The sequence below is a fragment of the Acipenser ruthenus genome, chromosome 25 (genome assembly GCF_902713425.1).
Source record: "Acipenser ruthenus chromosome 25, fAciRut3.2 maternal haplotype, whole genome shotgun sequence".
Lineage (NCBI taxonomy): Eukaryota > Metazoa > Chordata > Actinopteri > Acipenseriformes > Acipenseridae > Acipenser > Acipenser ruthenus.
In genome coordinates, this window is record NC_081213.1 from 21702353 (window position 1) to 21729577 (window position 27225).

At 35.9% G+C, this 27225-nt stretch overlaps 1 protein-coding gene across 1 annotated transcript; it reads left to right on the plus strand.

Moving 5' to 3' along the window:
• The first annotated feature begins 1573 nt into the window (after window positions 1–1573).
• Window positions 1574–25025, plus strand: LOC117413768 (RING1 and YY1-binding protein B-like). Its single transcript, XM_034906161.2, has 5 exons — window positions 1574–1763; window positions 2250–2375; window positions 19725–20096; window positions 20743–20838; window positions 21499–25025. The coding sequence occupies exons 1-5, from the start codon at window positions 1738–1740 to the stop codon at window positions 21749–21751; spliced, it is 873 nt and encodes a 290-aa protein (XP_034762052.1). The 5' UTR covers window positions 1574–1737; the 3' UTR covers window positions 21752–25025.
• Window positions 25026–27225: the final 2200 nt, after the last annotated feature.

Genomic DNA, 27225 nt, shown 5'->3' on the forward strand with positions numbered 1-27225 from the left:
TTTGCAATGTTTTTTGAGAGTGCAGCACTAGAAGTGATTTCATACCAAGATAAAGCAGCAACTTCAACTTCTTTACTGCTGCATTTGAAATTCCTGCACATTTCTGAAGTATGGTACATCCCACCCACTGTGGTCCAGTGGTTAAAGAAAAGGGCTTGTAACCAGGAGGTCCCCTGTTCAAATCCCACCTCAGCCACTGACTCATTGTGTGACCCTGAGCAAGTCAATTAAACTCCTTGTGCTCCGTCTTTCGGGTGAGATGTAGTTCACACACCCTAGTCTCTGTAAGTCGTCTTGGATAAAGGCGTCTGCTAAATAAACAAATAATAATAAAGAACATTAGTTGGGAGGGGGGGACAATGATAATGCTACTTATGCTAATAGTTATTTATTTAAACAGGTACAAAACACACATGAGGTCAAAAAATATTAAGGTGTGACCTTTGGGGGAGAAAAAGAAAACTAAATAGGTTTAGCTAACAAAAATGCTATCAAATTGTTGTTTCTACTTTCTACTGTAATGCCAAAGTGGAAAACCCCACCCAGATCTGTTTAGTCTGTCTCTTAACCTTTTGGTTATGGATTTTGATACGGTGTTATTGCATATTAAAAACAATTACTAACCTTAATATGAATGCACTTCTATTCCAGCATAATATAGGAGGACTACATTAAGTATCAACACTGTCACCAAAAAGCAAACACACTATTCAGAAGGGATGTTTGAAAACGCATGCTCCAGTTTGCAGAACACAGCTATATTAAATGACAACCCATGCATTTATATAGGTTATATATTTACATATGTGAGAGGCATGTGATACTGTTGGGTGGACCTCTGAAAACACAGATGATCAAATTTGAGACTTTATTCAAAATCGATTTACCAAACCTTCTTGTGCATCTGTTGATCTTGTAACTTTTTGTATTATTATTATTATTATTATTATTATTATTATTATTATTATTATTATTATTATTAGATACAGGCATCTAATCTTACTAAAAACACTGCAACATCATTTCTCTAGCATGCTTGATAAAAAAATATTTCTTAAATGAAAACTAAAGTGGGCAGGCGGATAAACTTGGTATGTGTATTTACGAATTTCTTTATAAGTAATAAAATATATGAAGGTTAGCATTCATAAGGAAATAATATTAAGCAGAAATATGTATACACTATTAAGAAGATAAAACAACTTTAGTATATCTTGGATACAATGTTACTGTATATCAATAAACTGTATTTTGAGTTATTTTACTGTCAGAAAAGGTGAAAATAGAACAGGGGGACGTCTCTGAAAATATGCATACAGTATAACATTGAGAGGAACCAGACGTTGTACTGCCTATCCAACCAAATGTAGCCAACTGATACCCAGTTACTACCAGTGCTCAGTAGCTGTTTTATTTTTCACGGCAGCACTGAGGTTGCGAATCAGTTATGTTGCTCATCATAACCTGTTCCCCCCCACCCCCCCATTTTTCGTGGTGCAATTGACCCCACACCTTTCGCAAATCCAGGTTACCTTTTCTCATATACTAACCAGACTTTTAAACCCAGGCGGTCGGTGATTGGTCGGTTGATAGTCACGCGGTGCGCAGGAGCCTTGCCCTGCTCGAGTCGGTCAGTGAATGTGAGACTGGCAGGCAGCTTCAGCAGCAGCACTAACTGGATACTCTGCACACTTAATTACGAACCCTTTTCTTCTTTTGGAAGACAAATTCCTGATCATGGGCGACAAGAAAAGCCCAACAAGGTACTAAACCTTTTAGCTCAGACGTTCATTTGTCGTTTTATGCGGGTTTTGAGTTAATTTCATGCCGGTAATGTGTCGATTTTCGGACGTTTTCTCAAGGATTGTCTCTCCCTTTCTGTTTTTTTGTGCCAGTGCTAATCTCGTATAGTGCAGCTATGGCGGCTGGTCTCTCATTCTCTCTACTCTCTAGTCACTTTCAGACAAAGGGAAATTTGCAAGGGATACGCCTGGTATTATTTAACTGAAATGGGGTTATACTAGAGGTTAATTAAAACACTGTCGCCGAAGGTCGTTTTGGGGTTCGATTTACGTTTTTTATTGTAAACTGACAAAGGGAAAACCTGGATGAGATATGTGTAGTTTATTATTATTATTGTTTTAACATGGGGAGTTTATTAATTTAATATGTTGATAAGACTCAAGTGTTACTGGGTTTCATGTCCAGGAATGCTTTTTATTTACCCGGTATTTTGTTAAATTCCCAAGGCCAAAAAGACAAGCCAAACCTGCGGCAGACGACGGCTTTTGGGATTGTAGTGTCTGCACCTTTAGGAACAGCGCTGAAGCCTTCAAATGCAGCATCTGTGATGTCAGGAAAGGCACATCCACTAGGTATGTTTTTTGTTGTGGTGTGTGTGTGTGTGTGTTTTTGTTTTTTTTACAGTATACTAAAAGAAATGCGTTGTAAGCTATAAACGTTTGTATTAATTAAATTCTATTTATACAACGTAATCAAGTCTGCTATGATCTTTGACTTGTTGATTTATGAGATTGCAGGCACCTCTACAGTACCAGGATATTATTGTACATTAGATTTTGTTACTGTGGTTAATACTTTAGGTAATGCAATTTGAATGTGTACTTAGTTACTGGTTTGTTTTATGCAATGTTCAATATTGACAGGTCTTTATTTATTTATTTATTTATTTATTTATTTATTTATTTAAAAGGTGTTTTGCCCATCCTATCTACATTTACTGTATAATTTAAAATCTCATCTTAAATCCCAGAGCTGAATGTGTTTTTTTTTTTTTTTTTTTTTTTTAATCCTGTAATTTAGAATGGCTGAATAATGCAGCAATCCTAAATTACATTTCTGTTGTGGCAAGGTTTAGTTTTTAGACTGATAAATACAGTACTTTTTTGAGACAAGTATCTTAAGTGGGTGTGACATTTGGCAATAGGTGAAGAATGAATATTAAGATTAAAAACAAATGTGAAATATATGCCATTTGTATAATGTTAACAAAAAAACAACGAAACAAGCAAAAAATTCAGCTAGCACAATGATCAGGAGGAACAACTGAATTGCAGACATTTGAAGCTGTTCCTCCTGGCTATCTGCAGGGTGGGTACCAGTCAAATAAGGTTCAGCTTTTAATAACATTGATCAATGACTTCTACATGGTATAGGCATATTAAAGCTATTTGTTTTTCTTATGAAAAGGCCTTGGACAGTAATTACTGGTCATAGCAAACATCACAGTACCCTTTTTATGAATGGGAAAGTAATGTTATATGATTGTTTTTTAATTAACATAAATTACAAGAATGATGTATTTCATTACTAATTGTTTGGGTAAGTCATGTGTAAGATTAGACCCTCTTTTATAACAAAACAAGATTTAGTGTAATGCAGCGTTTATTTTTCCATAAGACAGGTGTATGTTCAATGAGTGCTAATACAAGGTTCTGATTCATACTGTAGAGGGAGTCCCACATTCATAAATTCTTCACTGATACATTAACTTAATATTAATGCTTTTATATTTATTTTTTATAAATAACTTTTGAATTGTATACAAGTCAACTGTACATTATATCTACGTGGCATATTATGTATTGATTTGTCAAATGGGGTATAAAACTTGGCCAGTTGAATTTGAATAGGCAATATTCTGCTGTACCTGTTAAAGAATTTAAGCTAAAAAAAAAAAAAAAAAATCCCAAATACTGTTCAAATAAATAACACTAACTTGGGAACCTGTTGTAAGGAATTTGTAATATCACTGTAGATTCAATCATTTTAAAATGTCTTGCTGTTTAATATTCTTACCAAACTATTGTTCAGATATTGTGGTTTCTTTTACACATTTCCACCTTGCTAAGATAATGGAATAGTATAGCGGAATATCGATAAACAATTGGCCATTTTGTGATACGTTTATGAACGACATTAGGGGAATTGGTGCACATCATTCTATGTGGGAGGTACTCTGAGTAATTTATAACCTAATTTAATAAATCCCATGTATGAAGTGTTTCATGTGTGGTTGTGTTATGACTGTTGGTTGACGCACATGTGTGGGGAGGGGAAACACTTCAGAAAGTCTTATCGCCTTGGAGAATCTATGAGATTTTCTATTTTTTTTATTTTTATAAATGACTGAAGCAAAACAGCTGATAAATTTAAAAAAAAATAAGTTTGTTTACAGTAATTCTGGCATTAGCAGATGGAGAATTGGCATGAGTGGGCTCTTTAGCAGTTTAATGACTTGCTTCCAGTTACCTCACTCCAGTAAGTATAAACATGAGGTATGATTATACAGATTAACTTTCAGATTTGCACTGAAGTTTCACTTCATAATATTTTAGTTGATTCATACCTGGAAGCAAAGGTCATATAATTTACAGTAATATACAAATTGCCTTTATTTCTGAATCTTAATGTACTTAAAGTATCTAGTATATCTCTATGTAATTTTAGTGTATTGTGAGGGAGAATCTCTGTGGCATGAACATTAAAATTCACAAGCCCCAAAAACTTAATTATAACTTACAGACAATTTACAACAGCGGTGGGAGGCATTTAGTATAGGCAACCAACACAGGATGATATGCATGTAAGCCCTTTTCTTCCTGACTGTACTTGATGCTGACCACGCCAGTCAGTTTCGTATAGTGGTCCATGGTTTTCAGCAGCAGCTTGCTTTGCCATCGGCAGCTCAGTCTCCATGCGCTGGAGCATAGAAGGGGAGTGAAGAAGTTACTTTGTCAGCTGACATAATGTAAAATCAACATGTAAATTTTATATCGGTATAGGGTGCATTTATTTAGTGTAGGGCTCCTCATTTTTCTTGGGAATGGCAAATTCCGTTTTCCGTTTTTACCAGTTTATTAAGAATTAACAACGTGATTTGAACATAAATAACATTTTTACATTAAAAATCTATTGAATTCATTTTTAAGTCCCTGAGACTGTATGTATAATTTTCATGAAAAATCTTTCTTAAAGCAGTCCACTAGTAACAATGTACAGTCAAATAAAGCAAATAAAGGTGTTTTGAAAAAAACAGCTTATTGCTGGCATTACAATATACAGACTAGACAAAAAAGGGACATAATTACAAAAATATACAATTTTCATAATTACAAATTAAATACAATGTTCAGGACACTTATCTATCCTATCTGTAGTCTCATCTGCAACAAAGCAGACTGGTTTATGCTGTACTTGCTGTAAAACTGCTTGCATGTGTTTCTCTTTACCCTGGACAGATAGAGTTGCTTTAGTTAGAGCAGAGCTCTTCAACTAGTTTTTTTTTTTGTTTTTTTTTTTTAATTTAAGGGGGCCAGACTGGAAAAAAGTTAGGAGTAGGCGGGCCAGAGTATTTTACTCTGCACATTTTTAAGCAATAATAAATATTACATAACTTCATGTTCATATATTGAACAAGACTTCCACATTTTACCATATGAATAGTACATTTTAAAATGTATGTGACATATCAGTAGTATAACTTAAGAAGAAATCAGCGCTTCTACTTTTGAGCTTCTAACTACTGAGCCCTCTGGATACGTATTTCTCCTTGTTTTGGGGGGGGGGAGGAGTTGACGATTGTTTGTTTCAGGTACTTTTCACTTCTCTGTATATACAACTCCAAAATTATTCCACAGAACAGAACTCTCACAAAACAGCTAGTTGGTTTTTTAATCAACTCGACTCACACAGCACACAGGCAGCACCACAGCAGAGACACAGTCCATCAGCATAGCGCCCACAAAACCACCTGTTTTCTCATTATCCAATGATCCAAATAAACATGCACAAACGTTTTATACAAGCGTCATCGCTGGGCTTCTGGGCAGTGTAGTTTTCAAAGCAATCCATTATTTTTTATAGGAGAATAACGGGTAAAAGACTGCAAAGTAGAATTCCATTCCCAAAATGCCTAATTCCTTTCCCAATGCCTAATTCCGTGATTCCGTCCGTGATTCCACAATCGTGGAAAATCAATAGCCCTACGTTAAGCCGTGACTTAATTTTATTGAGATGCGTAAAAACTCCAGACTCCTAAACCTGAAAAGTCTGTGGTCCTGCAATCCTTAGTGACAAATACATAATGATTTTGATCTGTTTTAAATGGACGTTACCTGTCTACAGGTATGGGCAAGACCTGGGACTTGAATACACTCGGAGCTAGAGCTGGAGGTGGAGGTGGAGGTTCCTGACTAGGAGCTTAAAATCCTGTTTCATCTGTTTTGTTCCTGAACTAATTTTATACACCCAGAAGTGGTGGTCTAGCTACATACCTATCTTTTGTTTCAAATGAATCTTGCATTCAAAGAACTGTCTGGCTTCTACATAACCTACATGCTACTATATTTATATCAACAGAACACTTTCTCAGGTTTAAATTGTCTTGGGTTTATAGGGACAGCATAAGGTTGCTCTGCACAAAGCATATATGCTACTATACTATTTTGTTTAAAGTATTACAGCATATTAAAAGTTCCAAATGAATGCTATCAGGCTTGTATAAATACTGATTGCAGATGAGTGGAGGCATTTGATTGTTTGCAGAAAAAGGAAATGGGTTTATCCTCAAAACCATTAAGAATAAATTAAAATGCTGTCTAGATGAGTATGCATGCTCTAGCCAGCGGGACTCTCTAAATTGTAACCGGAGAGAGGATGTACACTTTTGCTGCTCATTTTATGTAATGATATTTTTCCCTGCATGTGTGAGAGTGCACACAAGAGCTGTTTTCTCTTGCTGGGATTGTGAAAAGAAAGGCTGTGTTTTGATGGACGGCAGCGCTGTGATGGACTCAGTCAGCCAGTGGTCTCCTGGGGATAGGAGGATGGAGCACATCATTACTCTAAGAAGGGGGAGGTATTGCTGTGAAATACTAATACAGGATGAGGTCTGTGAAGTAGTGCTTTTACTGTGGTTCTGTGACGTGGATATTTTGCAACAAGGATCACTTCAATACATTTAAAAAGTGAAACCTTCCAATGCAGTGATGCAAAAAAATCATAATTTATCCTTGAGCAGTTTTTTACCTTGATGGAAAATTAAAGGAAAAATAGCCCAATATAATACATTCTACATTAAATTATAACAGAAAAAGACCCACCAAATAAACATGCCTATATTAAATGAGACTGATGTGACATCCTGACTTATGGTGCTTTTTACATATGGTGACATACAATCTTGTCAATAGTATAGATGATAAATGATATATTAAGAATTTAAGAGGTAGAACAAAGTAAAAGCTAGTCAGGCACCATGCTAAATTTAGCATGTTATGTTGTTGTAGTAACCGGAGGCTGCTTGTCTGCTGTTAAATTCTGACTCTTCAATGGTTATGATAAATTTTCATGGATTTTTTAAATATATGTACTGTGTTTCAAACCATTGCTTGTTGTACAGTACAAAAACACAGTGCGATGGCATAGAGAAAGTAAAAGTACTGTTTTACAGTCTATAGAAAACCACTGTATTACAGTTAAGAAGCTTGTGGCTAATTTGGCAGTTAATACTTTGTGCACAGTGTGTAAATGAGATGTAATCAACTAAGTAATATTACATTAGAAATTAAAACATCATTGCAATGTGAAGTGTGTACATATATATATATATATATATATATATATATATATATATATATATATATATATATATATATATATATATATATATATATATATATAAATTACACACACAGAGAGTAGTCTCCGCGTATAGGAACATCTCTTAAGAGAAAGCTTTGCCTAAGGGAACACCCTTGTGGTGTAACAGATTTTTTCTATTGTAAATGCTCCGGATAAAGGAACAGGAACTTTGTTTAAAAGAACACCTTCTTGGCACCGATAGCTATTTGTTCACAATGGATATAGTACTGTTTTGTAAAAAAAGCAACTTGTCATCGCGAGAGTGTCTTGAGGGACATTGGTTTATTAAATCTTTCCAGAACCGCCATCATATCATAGAATTAATTTGTATTATGATTTCCACAAGTGCACCTCATCGCTACAAAATGGCATGTAAACAGCCTGCAAAATGCACCGCTGTTTCTTTTGCTACACAAAGTTGGAAATTGTTTGAGCTCTTGAAAAAAAACCTGAATCAGACCCAAGTAGCCGAGCAATTTGGTGTTTCCCATTCTGGTGAGTTGCTTCGCGCTTCTGTTAAATAATGTGCATGTCTTGTATATTGCTGCTGCACTGTGTTACTTTAGTTTTACAGTTTATTAACATTAAGTTAACCCTAAGTAACACCCATTATTTTTGCCTCTGCCATTGTGATAGACCGAAACTCCCACCAGCTAATTTTATAGTGCAGGGGTCAGTAACTCCTGCAAATAACTAGGTGCTAATCCATTCAGGGTCTTGTAAGTTAACAGCAAAATCTTAAAATCAATTATATACTGCACAGGGAGCCAGTGTAAAGAGGCCAGAACAGGGGTAATATGTTAACTTTTCCTGGTTCCTAGCCAGAATTCTAGCAGCGGTATTTTAAACAAGCTGCAAGCGGGATACCACACCTTTTGGGACACCAGAAAAAAGTGCATTACAATAATCAATTCTAGATGAAACAAAGGCATGCATTAGTCTCTCCGCATCAGGTATGGAAATAATTGGTCTAAGTTTGGCTACATTTCTCAGATGGTAAAAAAATACTTCAGTAACTTCTCTAATATGAGTCTCAAATGATAGATTAGGATCAAAGTTGACCCCCAAACTCTTTATTTCTAGTTTAAGTTTTGATGAGAGACTGCAAGGGTCGAGCTCATGTAATCCCACATTTCCTTTTAGTTGGTTCTGTGAGCACACTAGCATAACCTTGGTTTTATCTGAATTCAACATTAGAAAGTCCTGTGACATCCAGTGCTTAATGTCTGTAAGGCAAGTAGCTAATAACACCCAGGCAGAAGAAATTCATGGATTTAGGGACAGATATAGCTGGGTATTATCAGCGTAGCAATGGAAGTTCACTCCGTGTCTGCGGATAATGTCACCCAACAGTAGCATATATAATGAAAACAACAAAGGACCTAGAATGGAGCCCTGTGGAACACCACAGACAATTTCTGATTTAATACCGATATTACATCCACAAACTGAAACCGATCAAAGATAAGATTTGAACCAGGATAGGACAAGGCCAGACAGTTTGACTGCTTTCAAGACGATTCAGTAGGATGGAATGGTCTACATTATCAAAGTAAGCACTTGGATCTAGAAGAATTAAAACTGATGGAAAGCCCGAGTCAGAGCTTATCAGCAGATCGTTCACAACTCTGACAAGGGCCATCTCGGTGCTGTGTGCAGCACGAAAAACACACTGAAACTTCTTGAATATTCCGTTAAGAGTTAGAAATTCTTGTAATTGAATTGCAACAGCTCTCTCTAGAACCCTATCTAAGAATGGTAGGTTGGAGATTGGCCTATAGTTATTGAGGACTTTAGGTAGCTATTGGAAAAGCCTATGCTTAAGAAACACAATTTGGACCCTAAAGTGCTGAGGGAACTGTTTCAATTAAATTAGAATATGATGATCTAGCCAATTTATTGATTCATGTTGTGTCTGGTGGCTAACTCTGTCTTGTAGAACAATTCTGCTTCCCGAGGGGTGTTGTCTTAGCTGGAGACTACTGTGTGTGTGTGTGTGTATATATATATATATATATATATATATATATATATATATATATATATATATATATATATATATATATATATAATATATACATATATATAGTACTCCTTTGTTTTAACATTTGCATAGCATCTGCTTAAACCAGATGTATTTTTACACCAGGCATCAGCTTTTAACTATTTAGCATGGATTTCATTGAGTGTTCAGGAAATACATTGACACATTAACATGAAACACATTGTTGTCAATATTTGAATTTTGTAACCATAGTTTTACAAATAAAATACAGGCTACATTAGAATGCTTGGATAAAGGTTTCCAATAAGTCAGTTAAATGGTCTGAAATTGAGAGACCCTTTACCACTCAGATTTTTTGTTTTCTGATTATCTGTAGTTATTGTCTGGTAGTTTAAACACTGACATGAGAGGTTGGAGTTGAAAATGAAACCACTACAACTTCTGTGTATTGCAGAATGACCCCAACCCAAATCCATTATACAGTAGTTATTGTCCAATTAACTATTTGCAAGCTGGTTTGTTATAACCTGTAACAAGGGGTGTACTTCGTGTTTTGCTCAGTATGCCAATGTAAACATACATTCAGATCACGGGAAGTCATGAACAAACATGCAAATAATGTTTTGAGTAAATTGCATTTAAGCAAAGCCACAGTGCCATTTTCAATGGTTTAAAAGCACCAAAATGCATAGTAGTTCCTCATACACTAGGTTTCCCTCTTATCTTTTGTTTTGGTGGCAGCATAATTTAACTACTCTAAAAGCTAAGTTATACTGTACATATTGACAGATTCGAGACTATTTAGCACTGGATTAAAAAAAAATGTAATCTTCATTCAATACATACATTTTTTGTTTTTCGTTTAAGTCATGAGTGGTATGTCTAGGCCCAAGGAGCATGTACTGTAAACCTAGAAGTCTCCGCCACCATGTATTGTTACACTGGGATTTAGAAGATATCCAAAAGCTGTGTCTGAGAATTTGACCTTTGTGGGGTCAAGCCCTTTTTGTTCCAGCATGTCTGCCCTCTGTTTGGTTAAAAGGTTAAGTTAATTCTTTTGATTGTGCTTAAGACAAACTGCTAAGTGCAGCTAAAGAAGCTGTTTTTCGATAGCCTTTTTTCCCACCAGGTTAAAATTGAACCCATCTGGAGGAGTTTAGGCTTTGGCTTCTCTCCTAACATACTAATTGTTACTTTGAAACTAGAGGAAGCAACAGAAGAAAGCTTTAGAAAGTATTATCTAGGTACTGAGGTACTAACCTCATTCCAATGGTCAGTAGTGATTGTTCTCTAATTCTTCTTGGGATAAAGATGGGTGCGTCTAATTGCGTAAGAGAATTTAGAACAGTGTGTGCTGAGGGACTCAATAGCCCCAGAATCAGAACTGACATGAATTCATTTCTTGCCTGCGTGAGTATGATGGAAATGAGAGAAACTGCACTTCTAAAAGTTTACAAGGTTTTTAACTTTAGTGATAACACTGTCTGGCCCTTTGTGTTAAACATATTTGAAAAAGGTCATTCTGAGTTCAGAGTACCACAGACTGTAGGGCTGCCCTGACACTATAAAAATCAAGAGATTTTGGCGATATGTTTTTTGTAATATTTGATTGTCATTTGAATATACTGTAGTACATACAGTACTGTAGTCTACTATAATTTAGTTCAGTAAAGATGCATTATTTTGTTATAGCACACGCTTTTTATTAAGAAGCTAATTAGGAGGTACGTTTAAATACTTAACATACATTTGAAATTATTATTAATGGCTTGTTTAGACTGTTTAGCTGATATATATTCAGCAGTCACAGAAGCCTACTGAAGATTCTTCTCTGCCCTACTGTAGCACTGTACATTGAGTGTATCTGGCAGTGAGTAATTGCTGGTCCTCTACAATATACCATACTTGAAAAAGCAGTCCACTTAATTGGGAGTTTCCTGGTCTGCTCTTGGGTGAAGTGTTTGATCTTACGCTGTTGATCGGAAAAACTTTATTACCCGGAATTATGCATATTTGCTCTATCACTGCAGTGTGCCTTAGCCATTGTAAACTTGGTTGCCTTTTCATTCATGTTTTGATTTCGTATGTGAATGTGTTCGAAGTTATTGATTTGAGGTGTAAAGCCGAATTCATTCCCTAATTGTATCACGGGGGGGGGGGGGGGGGGGGTATTTGAAAACTAAGTCATCGTTGGAGTATTTTTCATGAAGCTTGTAGAGTTGTAGGAACATTTTCTCTTTTAAAGAGAACTATGCAATTTCTATTGAGACCGTTAAACATTTAACATTAGGCTTATTAGAAAAGGTCATGATGCAGCATTTAGCTTTTTTTTGCTGCATTGAAGCTTTATTTTGGCTGTATACTGTAAAAACAAGTGTGTGTTGTTTCTTTTGGTTTTCAGCACCATTCCATAAACAAGAGTAAGGTTCCTCACTTAAATTCTGGGTTTTCTCCTTGACATTCAGCCTTGACCATGTTTGAATATCCCATTTGGAATCCAATCGCATTGTTTGAATGCTTCACAGGCGCAGCATAAATTACACCAAATTAATTGTGGCAAGCTGTGAGGGGGGTGGGGGTGCTTGAGGAAAACTTCCATGATGGGATACGCAATTAAAGGCTTACATTTGCACTTATTTTCTACATAAACCTACTTCAATTACAATAATTATGGTCTGAATCCCACTGAGTAAATGCTTGTTCTGTCTTAACCTGTGTGCAGCATTTAGCACTATCTACTATAATCTGAGTCAACAAAAAACTGATATGCCCTCTGATTAGGCATCATATGAAGTTCATTATGGAATGATCTTATTTTGTATCAGCTCTATTGTATTTCAACAGTTAAATCATTCAAGAATGTTAAGGCTGGCTAATTTTGTACAGTAAAGTGGCTTTTCATTTGCAAAAAGATCGATTTCATAAATGTAAACATGATTGGATGATTATGGAACAATGTCCCAGAATGATTAAGGATCAATGTTTTTTTGTGTTCTTAGTTTTGCAACAAATACTATACACTCAGTATAGCACTAAAATGATTTATGTACTGTACCGCAGTACAAACTGAAAATAACTATTAAATATAGCCTATCTGGTCAGATGCATAAATTGAGGAGATGTTATTTAGCCTAGATATGCAGCCAGGTAGCCTAAATGGGTAAATGACAAACACTCAAACGCACAAAGATAGCAAAATGCATGAGCCGTTGATTATCCAAGCTCAGCCAACCCAGTTATAAGTAAGTGACGTTGTCTTTTGGTGATCAAGAATGCATCTTGCTATAACAAAAACAGAAGCAAGCCTAGACACAGTAGATGCATAAATAACATTTGGACCACTAACTTTGTCTGCCACCTTGGGTATCTCCTATTTCAATATAGAAAACTAAGGTTTTTAATGGAAGTGCCATTTAATCGCATACTGCACTTTTAAAGAGAATTAAATGGATGGGCTAAATATTCAAGTTTTCTACCACCCTGCCCAAAGGGGAACTATTTTTTTAGGCGTATGGGATTTTGAATTTAAAAGTAGAGAACTGTTACAAATCTTGCACAGGTACCGTAGCCTTCTCATGTTGATGAATCCTCTTGATCACATTCTAATAACTGTTTAATTCACTTCAGTAAATTAAAATATCCAAATCACCATCTGAATAGTCTCAATATAGTTTTATAGTAATCTTAAGTAAACTTAAGGTCCTCTATCAGATGGACAATATGCACAGCTTTACTATACAGTAGCTTCAACTTCAGAGGGTTGAAGCTGTGTTGCTAAGCAGGAATCGTTTTAGCTTACTTGAGCGTGAAACACTCCAGATGACACATTGCGTTTTGGCTGATAATTCCACACGTGTTGTGGGTCAGGCACACAGCCAAGTGCACAACATTTAGCCAGGAGAAAGAAAGCATTAGAAATTGCAATAATCTGCACATCAGTCTTCTGTGTACGCTCTGGTCAGTGGAGACTGAAGGAGTTAGCTTTGGATTGTGGCTATTCAGTGAATTGGGTAATGAGAGGCTGGTTTGGCACCCATGTGAAACTTTTTGACTACAAACTGACTTTAAGTGCGGGTGCTTGGAATGATATACTGGCATTGTGGTTTAACTGGATACCCTAGGCAAGGATCAGCTTGATATCTACTGTACACATCAAACTAAGCTCATGCATAAAAAGTAATATCCGCTGTTTACATGCACAGAATTGTTTTTTGATAAATTCTCTGAAGACATTTTGCAATCATACAATACAACATGTCTACATGCAGCAATGAGGAAGCATTACACTAGTATACAGCAACCTGCTGTATTGTGCGAGTGCATATTAATACCCTTATTGCACTGTAATATTTGTAAAGAGAAAGCAATCTAACCCAGACTGTGTTGCATCATGTCAAATTAAAGCATTTGGATTGTGAGTTGCGCCAATTTAACTTGTCTTTTGTGTCAAGGCTAAAGATAAGTAGTTTCCGTTGTCGGAGATCTTTTGATAAACCTCAGTCGAAGAGGGAACGATTTCTGCCAAATACAATACAGATTCCTTGTCAAGGAGAGTTTAACCACTAAAATGTAAGGACATGAGGCGTTAAAAGAACGAATAAAAGAAAACTCATTCTGCAGATTATGAAAAAAAAAATCTGTGGTGTTCTGCAATTAATGTAAAAGGCTAAAACTGAGTACCCCAATAACATTCTAAGGAATTCTGAGGAAGTTACAAGCTCACCAGTGCCATCAATCAATAATAAAAAAAAATACCATTTTACTTTAAACATTACAAATATGCCTGTATAGTAATAATACAAAAATAGTATTCATATTAGTTGATCTCCGAGTTAGTCGTTGTCACTGGGATGGCTATTGCCAAACTAATTAACCTGATCTTTAGGGGTGATTTTTTTAAATCGCTTTCAGCATCTTTAAATGGCTTGTTCAGTAGTAACAACGCACTGGGTACTAAAGTAAACTGCAGCTACGCTTCAACATGAATCTGACAGTGCACCTCGTTCAACCTTGACCACCTGTACACCAGAAGCAGTTTTATTGAACATGTATGCTTATTAAATTTAAAGCAAAATTGTTTGAGTTGAATATATTGATTTGGTTATAACAACAACAGCCTTGCATGTTTTTTGCCCCGCCCCAAGTGTAAAACTACAAATTCTCAACAGCACAGAAAATCTGTGTTTTTCTGCGTTGTTATTCCGCAGCAAACAGATTCCTAGGATCCCTGGTTATAAGTTATATGGGTAATGGTAAAGTATACTGTAGGCCTATCACAGGTTAAACAGTGTTTTTATTGCAGGTGTTGCTTTAATGAAAAGGTATTTACAAATGATTTTGCAGAAACAGATTACACTACTATACACTTGTACTATATTTGAATTAGTTTATCAGGTATTAATTGATTTACAGTGACGTACGTGATTACCTTGAGTATCAAGCAGCAGTGTTAAGTCCAGTGTGTACAATATGTTGTACTTTAAATACTCTCCTGAAATCCAGTTTGCCATTACTGTACAGTATCATTGCCAGCCAGTGCCAGATGTTTCCCATTAATTGCAGGAAGCGTGCATTGGCAGTATGACAAAACACTGCTCTAGATGCCTTTCTCAGCTCTTAATTAGATTGAAAAGCTTAACTCTTAATTAACTTTACGTTGTGTATGAAGTGTTTTCTATAGGAGTTTCTGATTGAGTATCTGTCATGTGGTAGTATATTTACTGCAATAAACTGAAATGGTGTTTCAGTAACCTGACTTGACAGTTGTATTATTATTATTATTATTATTATTATTATTATTATTTATTTCTTAGCAGACGCCCTTATCCAGGGCGACTTACAATCGCAAGCAAATACAAATACATTCAAGTGTTACAATACAAGTCATACAATAAGAGCAAGGAATACAATAATTTTTTTTTCCAAGTGTGACAAACCACAATTCAATAATACAGCAGATAATAGTGAAAGTTACATCAGGATATGATTAAATAGTGATAGTTACATCAGGATATGATTAAGTACAAAATACTACAGGTTAAACACTTGGCAGATTACAATATTCTGAAGTACAGGATTAAATGTAGTAAAATAGGGGGCAGATAAGAGCAAAATAAAGCATATTTAAATGAAGGGTGATAGTGTCCCAGGATACAACAGAGGAGTTCTACAGGTGCTGTTTGAAGAGGTGAGTCTTAAGGAGGCGCCGGAATGTGGTCAGGGACTGGGCAGTTGTAGCTGAAGATCTACTGTTGTGCACTACTGAAACCACATCTATTTATCCGTTTGCTTAGTCCACCCTGCAAGAGATGGCTATGCATGTGTTGTTGAGCTGGATTGCTCCTCCATTATCTCTGTATACAGAAACAGTGCCTTCTCCTTTTTTAGCACTCAAGAATGCCGCAGGTGGTGAGAGATCTGAGCTTATTCCCAATGACTGCACCTTCAGTGTGTATTTTTTAGGGTGTATAGTTTTATTTTACCGTGTCTGGTTTGCATACATTGTATGGCCTTAACTAAAATTCTCTGCAAAAAAGTTACATAACCATGCATAGTATAAACTGTTACTATTGCCTCAGCTTTTCACCATACTGTTTTATTTAAAATGTATGATTTGTTTTGTGAGTTTCTTTTGGTAAATGTTAATATTGTGAACCCTCAAACTGAGCACATTTCATTTATAATTGACATGATGCTTACCTACTGTTGAAACAATCGAGTCTTTAAATCATTCCATTAAAATGATGTAGAATTGCATTCAAAAACGCCAACAATAGAAGCATTATTAAAATAAGCCATTCAAATGACGCAATGGCATTACTATATTTCAAAATACCATGTGGCCATGTAAACAAAACAAACAAAACATTTTCAATTAAACAATGTGGGTTTTTTTGTGTTTTTTTTTTTTTTTTTTCTTATACACGAGTGTCTCAGTATTTCCAGGGGAGATTTCAACATTTGCTTTAAACAACTTGGATTATCTGCTGCCTTTTTACACGTCCCCCAGCTGTTATGAATTGGAGCAACTGGGACTCCGCACTAATTATCTCATCAACTGAATGCTGCCCTACTGCGAAGACAGGAGGTCTAAAAGCTGCCAAGTGTGACAAACATTCTCACTCGGCTCCAGAGCAGGGTTTTCAGAGAAACCCAAACACATCTATTCCCTCGTGTTTCTATGCTGAAATATATTGGAAACACCTGAGATTTCAGAGTAATACTAAACGTAGCCGCTCAAGTCTAATTCTTGTCTGTGTGTAATTTGGTAATTTACAGTACAATAGTTTTAGAATTGAAATCATCTCGGCTATTCCAGATTTGCCTAAAAGCTAAGTTTTTTTTGTTTAAAATATGTATTCTGTATTATTAATTTATTATTTATTTATTAGCAGACGTCCTTATCTAGGGCAACTTAGAGTTTGTTACAAAATATCACAGTACAAAGTGTCACATTACAAAATATCACATTTCAGAATATCGCATTACAGATAAGATCGGTTGTAAAGTACAATAAAATCAGAGCAAAAAGAGCAAATTCAAATAAGAGCAAAAAATAGAGAATACAGTAAATAATTACATGCAAGAGTGGGTTCGACTAAGATCAGTCAACTTATATTAAAAATATTTGCTTGTATGAGAAGTCCAGTATGAGCACGTAGTATGTACAATAAATGGATGAGAATGATTTCAAATAAGAGCAAATACAAAAAAAAAGTGAATACAGATACCTGTAAGAGAAGTCAAATACACGATACAGGAAGTAGTTATAATTAAGAGCAGTAGTACAATACGGCAAGGTATGGAGCAGTTCAGTGCAAGTACAAGCTGATGGAAGTACTGGAAGAATTGGGCGCCACATAGTCCAGTATAGTGGAGAGTTGTGTGGTTTACAGATGCTGTCTGAACAGGTGTGTCTTGAGGCACCAGAAGGTGGTCAGGGACTGACCACTCCTGATATCAGTGGGAAGGTCGTTTCACCACTGCAGGGCGAGGGTGGAGAAGGAGCGGGCTCTGGAAGCGGGGGAGTGGAGGGGGGGGTTGCACATGTTGTTCATGTGCAACATGTGTTACAAGTAGGTTGAAGCAAGATTAAAATTGTTTGGATATGGTCCAGTTCCTGTGACCAGGGCGTTATTTCAGTTTAGCTTGTTGGTCCTGCAGGTGCTGATATTATTGTGGAGTGCTGTTTATTATTCAGCCATTTGTTTCTGCTATCCATTCATAGTTTGTGTGTGAATAGAAATAGAAAGTGAAAAGTGTCTATTCGTCAGGGTCACAGTAGTGAAAAAGGGAAATTCTGTAATGTAATTTATTGTTGGGCATTAATTGCATGTGGAAATTGTATCAACCATATAGTAGATGTTTAAGCAACCATTTTCTGAAATCACTGCATAATCACATGGGTGCAGTTTATACAGGTATCAGGCCTAATCAAGTAGTTTTTCTGTGTCAAAAACAGTTGAAAGTACAATATTTCAAGTTTATTGCGTATGACTGGCGAGCTACAAAAGAAACTGACACTGTCCACCCACACAGCTTCTGATATGAGTTTGATACCTTTTCACCGACATAGTGTACTTCTCAAGCACACCTGACCCAGGGCAACTAGGAGAGTTCTCTCTTACTGTGAGTAGTACCTTGATAAATACCGCTACCTCCCTATTCCACTTGTAATTGTATTGGTTTCCATTATAAAGTAAACATAGGCCTAATGTTGCTTTAATATATTACTGTACAACAAGAATCTGAAATGTGTATTTTGACTTTTTAAATACAATTGCAAACTTAACCAATACAGACTTAACTGGGTTATGTCCTGGCCAGTTTATTTTATTTGCCTTGGCTATGGAGCGATATGTTTAATGATTGTTTGGCTTGTTTATCAGAGTATTTTAGTATTTAAGAAATTGTTGCTCCTGTTTGAAACTGTCTTGCTGTTGGCTCCAGAGTGGCGCATCCAGTAAAGGCGCTCCTCGCAGGATGTGCCCTATAGCCTGGAGATCGCTGGTTCGAATCCAGGCTATGTCACAGCTGACCGTGACCGAGAGTTCCTAGGGGGCGGCGCACAATTGGCTGAGCGCTGCCCGGGTAGGGAGGGCTTAGGTCGGTAGGGGAATCCACGGCTCACCGCGCATCAGCGACCCCTGTGGCCGATAGGGCGCCTGCGGCTCTGCAGCGGAGCCGCCAGATCTGTGTTGTCCTCCGGCACTATAGGTCTGGTAGCATTGCTGTGGATCTGCAGTGCGAAAAATGACGGCTTGGAAGGAGCACGTTTCGGAGGACGCGTGTTTCAGCCTCCGTTTCCTGAGTCGGCGGGGGGGTTGCGAGCGGTGAGCCGGGGATACAGATAATAATTGGGCATGCTAAATTGGGGTGAAAACCGGGGTAAAAATAATTGGCGACGACTAAATTTATAAAAAAAAAAAAAAAAACCTGTCTTGCTGACGAGTGATGCAACTCTCAAGCTACAAGTACAGTAGCTTCAGAATCTCAACTAAAATGTACAGTAATGCATATTCCAGATTGAGGGCAATCCTTGAGCCATCCTTTGGCCAAGTCATTGTATTCAAGGTCCTGAAACCAATAAAGTGTGATCTACTGTAATTAGTCACCCGATAGAAGCCATCAAAATCTACTAGCAGTAGCTGTATTTACAGTTCTTGTCATCTGGTTTCAAGTGCAACTTCTAACCGCATAACTTTCAGACACGCAGATTAATTTAAATTTAAAAACCTCAAACCGTCAAAATGACTGCCGTGGCAGTTCTAGTGTTAATGTAGGTTGTAACTGAAGACTGAAGTAAAGTCCTTTTCTTTTTAAAACTGATAGGGCATTTTTTGTAGATCATGTTTAGAAATCTAAATATCATTTGGTTACAGTATAGCTTTGTGCTGTACAATTATCTGATGACAGAATTGGTTATGTATCTTACTAGGAAAAGGGTAGATACTATGAGCATGTGAAGCAAAGAATCCAAGTTCATATTGTTCATATTTTGTCTAATGGCTGAAGTTAATATGAAGGATAAATCTCTTTTTTTTTTTTTTAACAGGAAACCCAGAATAAACTCTCAACTGGTGGCACAACAAGTTGCACAGCAATTCGCCACACCTCCACCTCCCAAAAAAGAGAAAAAAGAAAAGGTTGAACGGCCTGAGAGGGAACGGCCAGAGAGGGAACAGCCTGACAAAGAAAGACTTGAGAGGGAACGGCCTGACAAAGAAAGACTTGAGAGGGAAAGGCCTGACAAAGAAAGACTTGAGAGGGAAAGGCCTGACAAAGAAAGACTTGAGAGGGAAAGGCCTGACAAAGAAAGACTTGAGAAGGAAAGGCCTGTCAAAGAAAGACTTGAGAAGGAAAGGCCGGACAAGGAAAAAGAAATACGCCCAGCTGTGACCAAAAAGCCTAGCAGCAAAAAGACAAAGTATGTATTGGCGATGGTCATGCTTTGTTTTCAGTTATTAGAACATAAGAAAGTTTACAAACGAGAGGAGGCCATTCGGCCCATCTTGCTCGTTTGGTTGTTAGTAGCTTATTGATCCCAAAATCTCATCAAGCAGCTTCTTCAAGGATCCCAGAGTGTCAGCTTCAACAACATTACAGGGGACTTGGTTCAAGACCCTCTCAATTCTCTGTGTAATAGTGCCTCCTATTTTCTGTTCTGAATGCCCCTTTACCTAATCTCCATTTGTGACCACTGGTCCTTGTTTCTTTCTTTTTTCAGGTCGAAAAAGTCCCTTGGGTCGACATTGTCAGTACCTCTGTACTAAAAACATCATGTACCTGAAACTCTTTCAAATGTTTGATATCAAATAGATGACAAGCAATTCATTTAGTATCTGTTTTAGAGACCAATTTAAAAAAACAATACTATAAATTGTGGCAAGGGATGCTTTTATGTAAATTTCAATCAAATACTGTCATATTATAATTGTTTTTTAAAACTACCAAAATAAATGAATAGTTCCATAATTTAAGGTATGAACTACTGAGGATTACCTTTTATGTTGCAGAAAGTACATTAATAATGGAACTGTACAGCAGAATGACACTATTTTTGTATTTCATAGACCCAAGGCAGACATCCTACAAGGCCCACCCAGTGACGTCAACAGTATACAATCTGGAAATGCTGCAAGAAAGACAGACATTTCCCACATTTCAAGGTATTCATTTACATTTCTTTATAAATCTTGATAGAACTATAAGAAACAAAGTCAAATAGGCAAACATAACACTGATGAAGGTATTGGACACATGTCTGAGAACTGCTTCTTCTAATTACAGCATTTTAAAATAGAATGATCTTAATCTAGGATCTCCATGTATCATCCATCTAATTTCACAGCAATTTTGCATCATATTTGACATCAGATGCAGTAAATCGCCCTTATTTGGATGAGCATGTGTGGTTGAGTAAGATTTTATCTTTCAACCACTTGTCATTTACATTTGCACTGTGGTTTTTCTGTTCAACAGTGATCTAGCATTTAATGTAGGTGGCTTTGTTCAAATGTTAATTCAAATGTTATAAAGTGAAGGGGAACTGAATGAGTCATAACTTTAGTCAAAATAGTTTGGAATGTACATTTGCCCTTGTTGCATCAAGCTAATGGACTCAAAGAGCACATTAGGACACATTGAATTTTTTTAAACATATTTAATAAAACTCATAACCCAAACACACACACTGTTCAAAATGTTTAATAAATTAGTCATAGAAGGATAACTGTAGGATATGTTATTATGCCTGTAAATGTCTGATGTAATAGCTACGGAGAAGGAAATTACAATTTCGCAATTTTAAATGCTTTTCTTGTTGCCAGGCCCAAACTGAAAAATGTGGACAGAAGTACTGCACAGCAACTTGCAGTAACAGTGGGGAACGTCACAGTAATTATCACAGACTTTAAAGAAAAAACACGTTCCTCTTCCACATCTTCATCCACAGTGACGTCTAGCACAGGCTCAGAACGGCAGCACCAGGGTGGCTCTGGATCCGAAAGTACAGACAAAGGCTCATCGCGTTCTTCAACGCCAAAAGGACACATGTCTGTAGGACACGATGAATCCTACTGAGCATTGCACATGGAAATGTCAGAAATAATCAGGGTATGAAATTCAGATCCTCCACCTGCCTGCTTCTTGGATACTTGCTATTACCCTTTCCTGGATGCACCTGTTTGGATATTTCTTTGGACCCATTCTCAACATGTTCAGGCCGAATACAGATTTACGTGGGCTTCTGGTCAAAAAAGGAATTTCGCACCCTGACACTTCTGTATTTCATTGTTTTATATCATTTTCCTAACAATCATTTGTAAATGGATCTGCGGCTGAACCTACTTTTTTTTTTTTTTTTTTTTTTTTTTTTTTTAATTATATAAAATCTGCTGTGCATAGTTTCCCATGTACATTTTAACTATTTTCTTTCATTATTGGCTTTATTTATTACTTTTGCAGATTACATCCCTTTCAACACAACCTTTTTATAGGTTGTTTTTCTGCTAGCAACGATGCTTTTTTTATATTTGTAGTCAGTTTGTTTGATTAAAACAAAGTTATTTACATCTGACATCTAAAACACTGGTGCTTCCTACACTGTGAAGTAAAACCAGCTTGGAACAGTTACATGACTGGGACTGTCCTGTTTACAAAAAAAAAAAAAAAAACAGACGCTAATTCTGTGTAACACCATTTATTTAAAGTGGAATTATTGAGCAAAAAAATCAACAGGCCGTGAATGCTCAAATTACAATATTCTTTTGCAGAAGATGCAGAAGTTTTTGGATAAAAAAAAATAAATAAATAAAAAAAAATTCAAAGTCTTCACGACATTATCCTTTAAGAAATTTGGACTAACACAATGGGGATTTACTCTTGAAGCAAATTTCATGTTTGATCCATCAAACGAAGAACACACTGATATGGTTGCATTTTTCGGTCCATGTTCCCTGTGTAACTTGCCACCCACTGTGTGTTTCTCTGTTCCTCTGTGTTGGAATTGTATATTCACAAAGGAGAAGCTGGAGGCATAATTTTCCAATCTTGGAATGTTCTGTTGGGTCCATGTTTTAAAACTAATGGATGATGGAGGAGACCGACAGTTTTTGCAGTTTGTGTGGATCTCATTTTGTTTTGAAATTTTAAATAGCCTTGTATGTGGAGCAGCCATTGGGATACCTGCTTTTAACTTTTGAAATGTATCTACATGTTCACGTGTTGGCCAGTTTCTTTTCAGGTCTCTGGAGTAAAACTGTGTGACTCCACACATTTATGTTCTAACATTTCTTAGAAGCTGCTGTGGTGCAAAACAACAACTTTGTTTCAACTGGACAACTATCTGATTTGGGAATGGATTATTAAGTTTGGTCATAATTGAGAACTCTGCTGGAAATGAAATGAAGATGGATAAAAAATATCAGAATAGAAATAGCATTGCATTAGCTTAGTCTAAAATACCTTAAAGGCATGGGTCCCATCTACATTTACTTTTAAGTTACTATTATTAAGTTTACTCTGCCATTTAAAAGGCGTGATTTTATTTTATTTTTTGGGGCATTTTTATTCATCTTGTATCAAGAATACAAGTATGTTTGCTTTTAAAATGATGAACTTAAACGTTTAATTATTCATTGACGGACCAAAGGAATTTAAGTGTTTAGCACAAACACAGAACAAAAATAGTAGGTTTTCAAATGAATGTAAAACCAATTAAAATATAAATGGGATTAAACCCATTAAAAACCTAAATGCAGTTCTTGTCCAGTTCATTTAGTAACATAAGTGTAAACACTTAATAAAGATAACAACACATATTCACTATAACTTCAAGATAAAATACATGTAATGCCTACTAAATCTCACTCTAACTGTATATTTTGCACAGCTAGCAATTAAAAAAAATTAAAGTGAAAAATGTACTCTTGTTGTCAACATTCATGTAAATTAAACAGACTCCTAAAGCATTAAAACAACTATATTACTTTCAAAGGTGCTGATCTTTTGTGGTACAATAACCAGGTACTTGTAGGCTGTTGGGTCTCGGTTCATTCATGCAGAACCTTCTGTAGCAGCCTTTCAGTAGTGCCTCCTTCATACACTGTAAGAACTTTACAGCCAAACAGGCAGAATACGACCGTGGAGACTTGGGGGACAAGTCACATTTTAACAAAATACTTGTACTGAATTTGTGCACAGATAGCATAAACGTATTGTTCAAATTATTCTAAATTCCAAACCTCGTTAATTGTCATTTATTTCTAACCAAACAAAATGTCTGTTTGAAAGTAATGCCTTTCCTGTAGTTGCTCTTTTAAATTACATAAATTGTCATGTAGTTTTATAAAACCATGCTCGGATTCAAAATAGTTATTCAACATGATTTTTATTTTGTATCTGTCTGTCCATAATGTTATGTCATCACAACAGTTGAACAAGCCAAGGCTTGGTCAGATGTGATGGGCAATAAGCTGTATTCATGACAGGATTTACACAGGAAGATAAATACTTTCCATTCACTTTAATTTTAAAATGATGGGCCATTTGTTGGAATCACTGACTCAACTGCTTAAATTTACACTGCAATACATGAAATAAAGCAGCCTAGTTCACAATCCACAGTAAATGGCGTTTCACATGCCTTACCAAATCCCATACTCTATCTACTTTTGTAAAAATGTATCAATTGTATCTTAAATTATTGAATTTAATATTTGCTGGATATATTAAAAAAAAAAAAACTGCTTGTATGTAACTTGAAATGGTTCATAAGCCAACATTTAGAGTATGAAAATGGAGCTTTACAGTTTTTAACGCGCAAGCAGTTCTGTTCTTGTGTATGACTTGTAACCTTAATTTACTGTGTAAAGATGGTTACATTATTTTATTTTATTATTTCTTTTAGCTTTGTTTGTTGGAGACCCAAATACAGAATGCTTCTTTTAAATCCGGCAGCACATAATCTTGTTTTTATTTTTTTATGTTAATGTATTATACAAGCTATATTTTTTATTTGCCCTAAAAAGATGTCTTGTACAATGCTTTGGAAGTTTTTGCTCTGTAAATTATGTAGGGTCAACAGCCTGTTTTATTTTATTTTTTCCACATGCTAAAGTGTTATTGGTGGTTTTGTGAGCTGATTTAAATTTCCAGGTCTTTCAATGTTTTTTGGGAACTTTTAATAGGTCCTGCTGTTTGTCTAGCAAATAAAATGTTAATATATTAATGTTAACTGGCATGTGCACGACTGTTATTAGAGGCCACTTTATCATTTCTCCTGCTACAAATAGAAATGTCTATTTATGAATTCTGCTTGTAGTTTTTCACAAATAAAATGGTTAAATTTATTTAATTCATGAGGTTTTGATTCTTATTTTCCCATATGTTCAAAGATAAAGCAGATTTACTGTTTAAACTTTAGAACGTTACACAGGCAGTAGTTATATTGGAGGACTCGAAGCATTGTATTATGAAAACGGCGTCTGTGTGGCCATTAACCTCTTGCAATGTGGCAATACCACTTTTTACACTTTACTCCAAATATAGGACGTCTGTTTTCTGACAACCATCCGTAATTTACAATCAAACACATGACACTATGTACTATGCCTATGCAGGAATTTACCATATAAACAATAAATATACAGACCAAATATTGATGGCAAAAACCAGGTTGTAACCTCAGAGCCCACTTAGGTGGGTATTATTGCAATTAGTTATTGCAAAGTTACAAGCTTTCTTGAAACTGTTAACTTGCTTTGTTTGTATAAAAACAGATGATACCCAAATGCTTTCTATAGCCAAACTAGAATATACTGACATTTCTCTGTTGCTTTCAACATGCAGCCAGTGATAAATAAATAAGAGATAATAGGTACGGCTACGATTTTGTCACAGAATTAGTGAAAATCGTGAATTTGAATAAAGTCTGTGATAAATGAAATGGTAGCTGTATTAGTCCAGAGATGATAGTTATTGGACTAACTAAACACTAATTAATCACAAGCTTTCAAGACCTCAAAGGTCTCTTCAGGTGAAAATAGGAAAGAGAAAGAAAGCTAAAAGAGATCTGTCTTTCCTACTTTCACCTGAAGAAGAGACCTTTGAGGTCTTGAAAGCTTGTGATTAATTATTGATTAGTTTGTCCAATAAAAGGTATCACATCTCCTTTGTCTAATAAAGTCTGTGAAATCTTGGAAATAGATGTAAAAACACATTTGATTAGGCGCTTCCTTTATTTCCTTTAAAAAATGCAGTATGACATGCACTGAAAATACTATACGAGTGTCTGTAAATTGTTTGGTTGCGTATGTACGCAGCTTTTACATGTAGCTATCTTGTAGGTCAGTGAATGAGATAATGTCACAAACAAGCATGTAAATGTGAGTGAGCTGTTTTCTATAAAGACCCTTTAAAGCGTGCACTCTAAAGTAACATTTAAACTTGTCTGTAGTCAACAGCAATAGTCTTTATATTATTGGTTTTGGTGTACTGTTTTTTTTTTTGCTTGTGAAATGTACAAAAAATGACAGTGCCAAAACCGTAGCCTTAATAATATGTTCTGGCTAGGTGTTAAACCTTGACACAAGAAACATGCTTTCCAGACATTCTTGTATGGTCTAGTAGAATTCTGGATCTCTTCATCATAATTTCCTCCTTACTCAAGGATTAAGAAAAACAATCACATCTTGCAAGGGGGGAAAAAAAATGTGTTGCTGATTTAAATGTTGTTTGATCCAATTACTACCTGTTAGGAGAGCAACAAATATTAAATTGAACATGAATTGCTAAATATGATCAACAATTTGCTTTTCTCCTTTATACATGTTAACTTCAGTAATTCTCTGTGCTATTTGTTAATACAATCTTGTCTGTCTAAATAAATGAAGTGTTTAATTCTTGTTAATCATTAGAGTGGCTCTGTTTGAACCAATTAACTTTATTACAGCTTTTAAAACTGGTAAAAGGCACCTATGACGATGGCCATTCAATTAACATCCATTTAATGACCAGGGGAATTGAGATGTGAGTATGTATGGAAGATACCCAAGCATACTTTTTATTCTAGAATTTAGAGTTGAACATTTTTAGAGAGCTTTCTCTGCCCAAATCTAAGTCCGACTGTTTTGCAATGTGAACCTACCTGAACAGAAAGTTGTAACAAATGCATCATATTTATTTTATTGGCTAAATTAGTCTTCGTGACAAACTAAATGTGACAATCAGAAAATCAGAAGTGAAAGCATTGTTTTGAGGAAGTCTAGGAAACCCAATTGACACCTGGATTTTACTCCTCTTTTCCCACAGACATTTTGAAAAACTAAAGCAAGGATTGTACAGGAGTGAAACAAGCAAAAGTGTGATAGTAACATGCAACCACAGCTGGACAAGAAACCAAGCTCAGCATCATAAACTAGTTCAGCATGTCATCCATGCAGAGAGGTGATCCATATAGCACTTACCAAGTTTCATCCTCACTGGATAAACAGTTCTCCAGATGTATGTAAAAATGTAAGTGTGACAAATACAGTATGCATCCACTATTTTACCGA

Excerpts from the sequence above, each read along its gene's own strand:
- LOC117413768 (XM_034906161.2), top strand. The coding sequence starts at position 1,738 with ATGGGCGACAAGAAAAGCCCAACAAG. Across the intron at positions 2,376-19,724 it reads AGGAAAGGCACATCCACTAG|GAAACCCAGAATAAACTCTC; the intron begins GTATGTTTTTTG and ends TTTTTTTAACAG. Across the intron at positions 20,097-20,742 it reads CCTAGCAGCAAAAAGACAAA|ACCCAAGGCAGACATCCTAC; the intron begins GTATGTATTGGC and ends TGTATTTCATAG.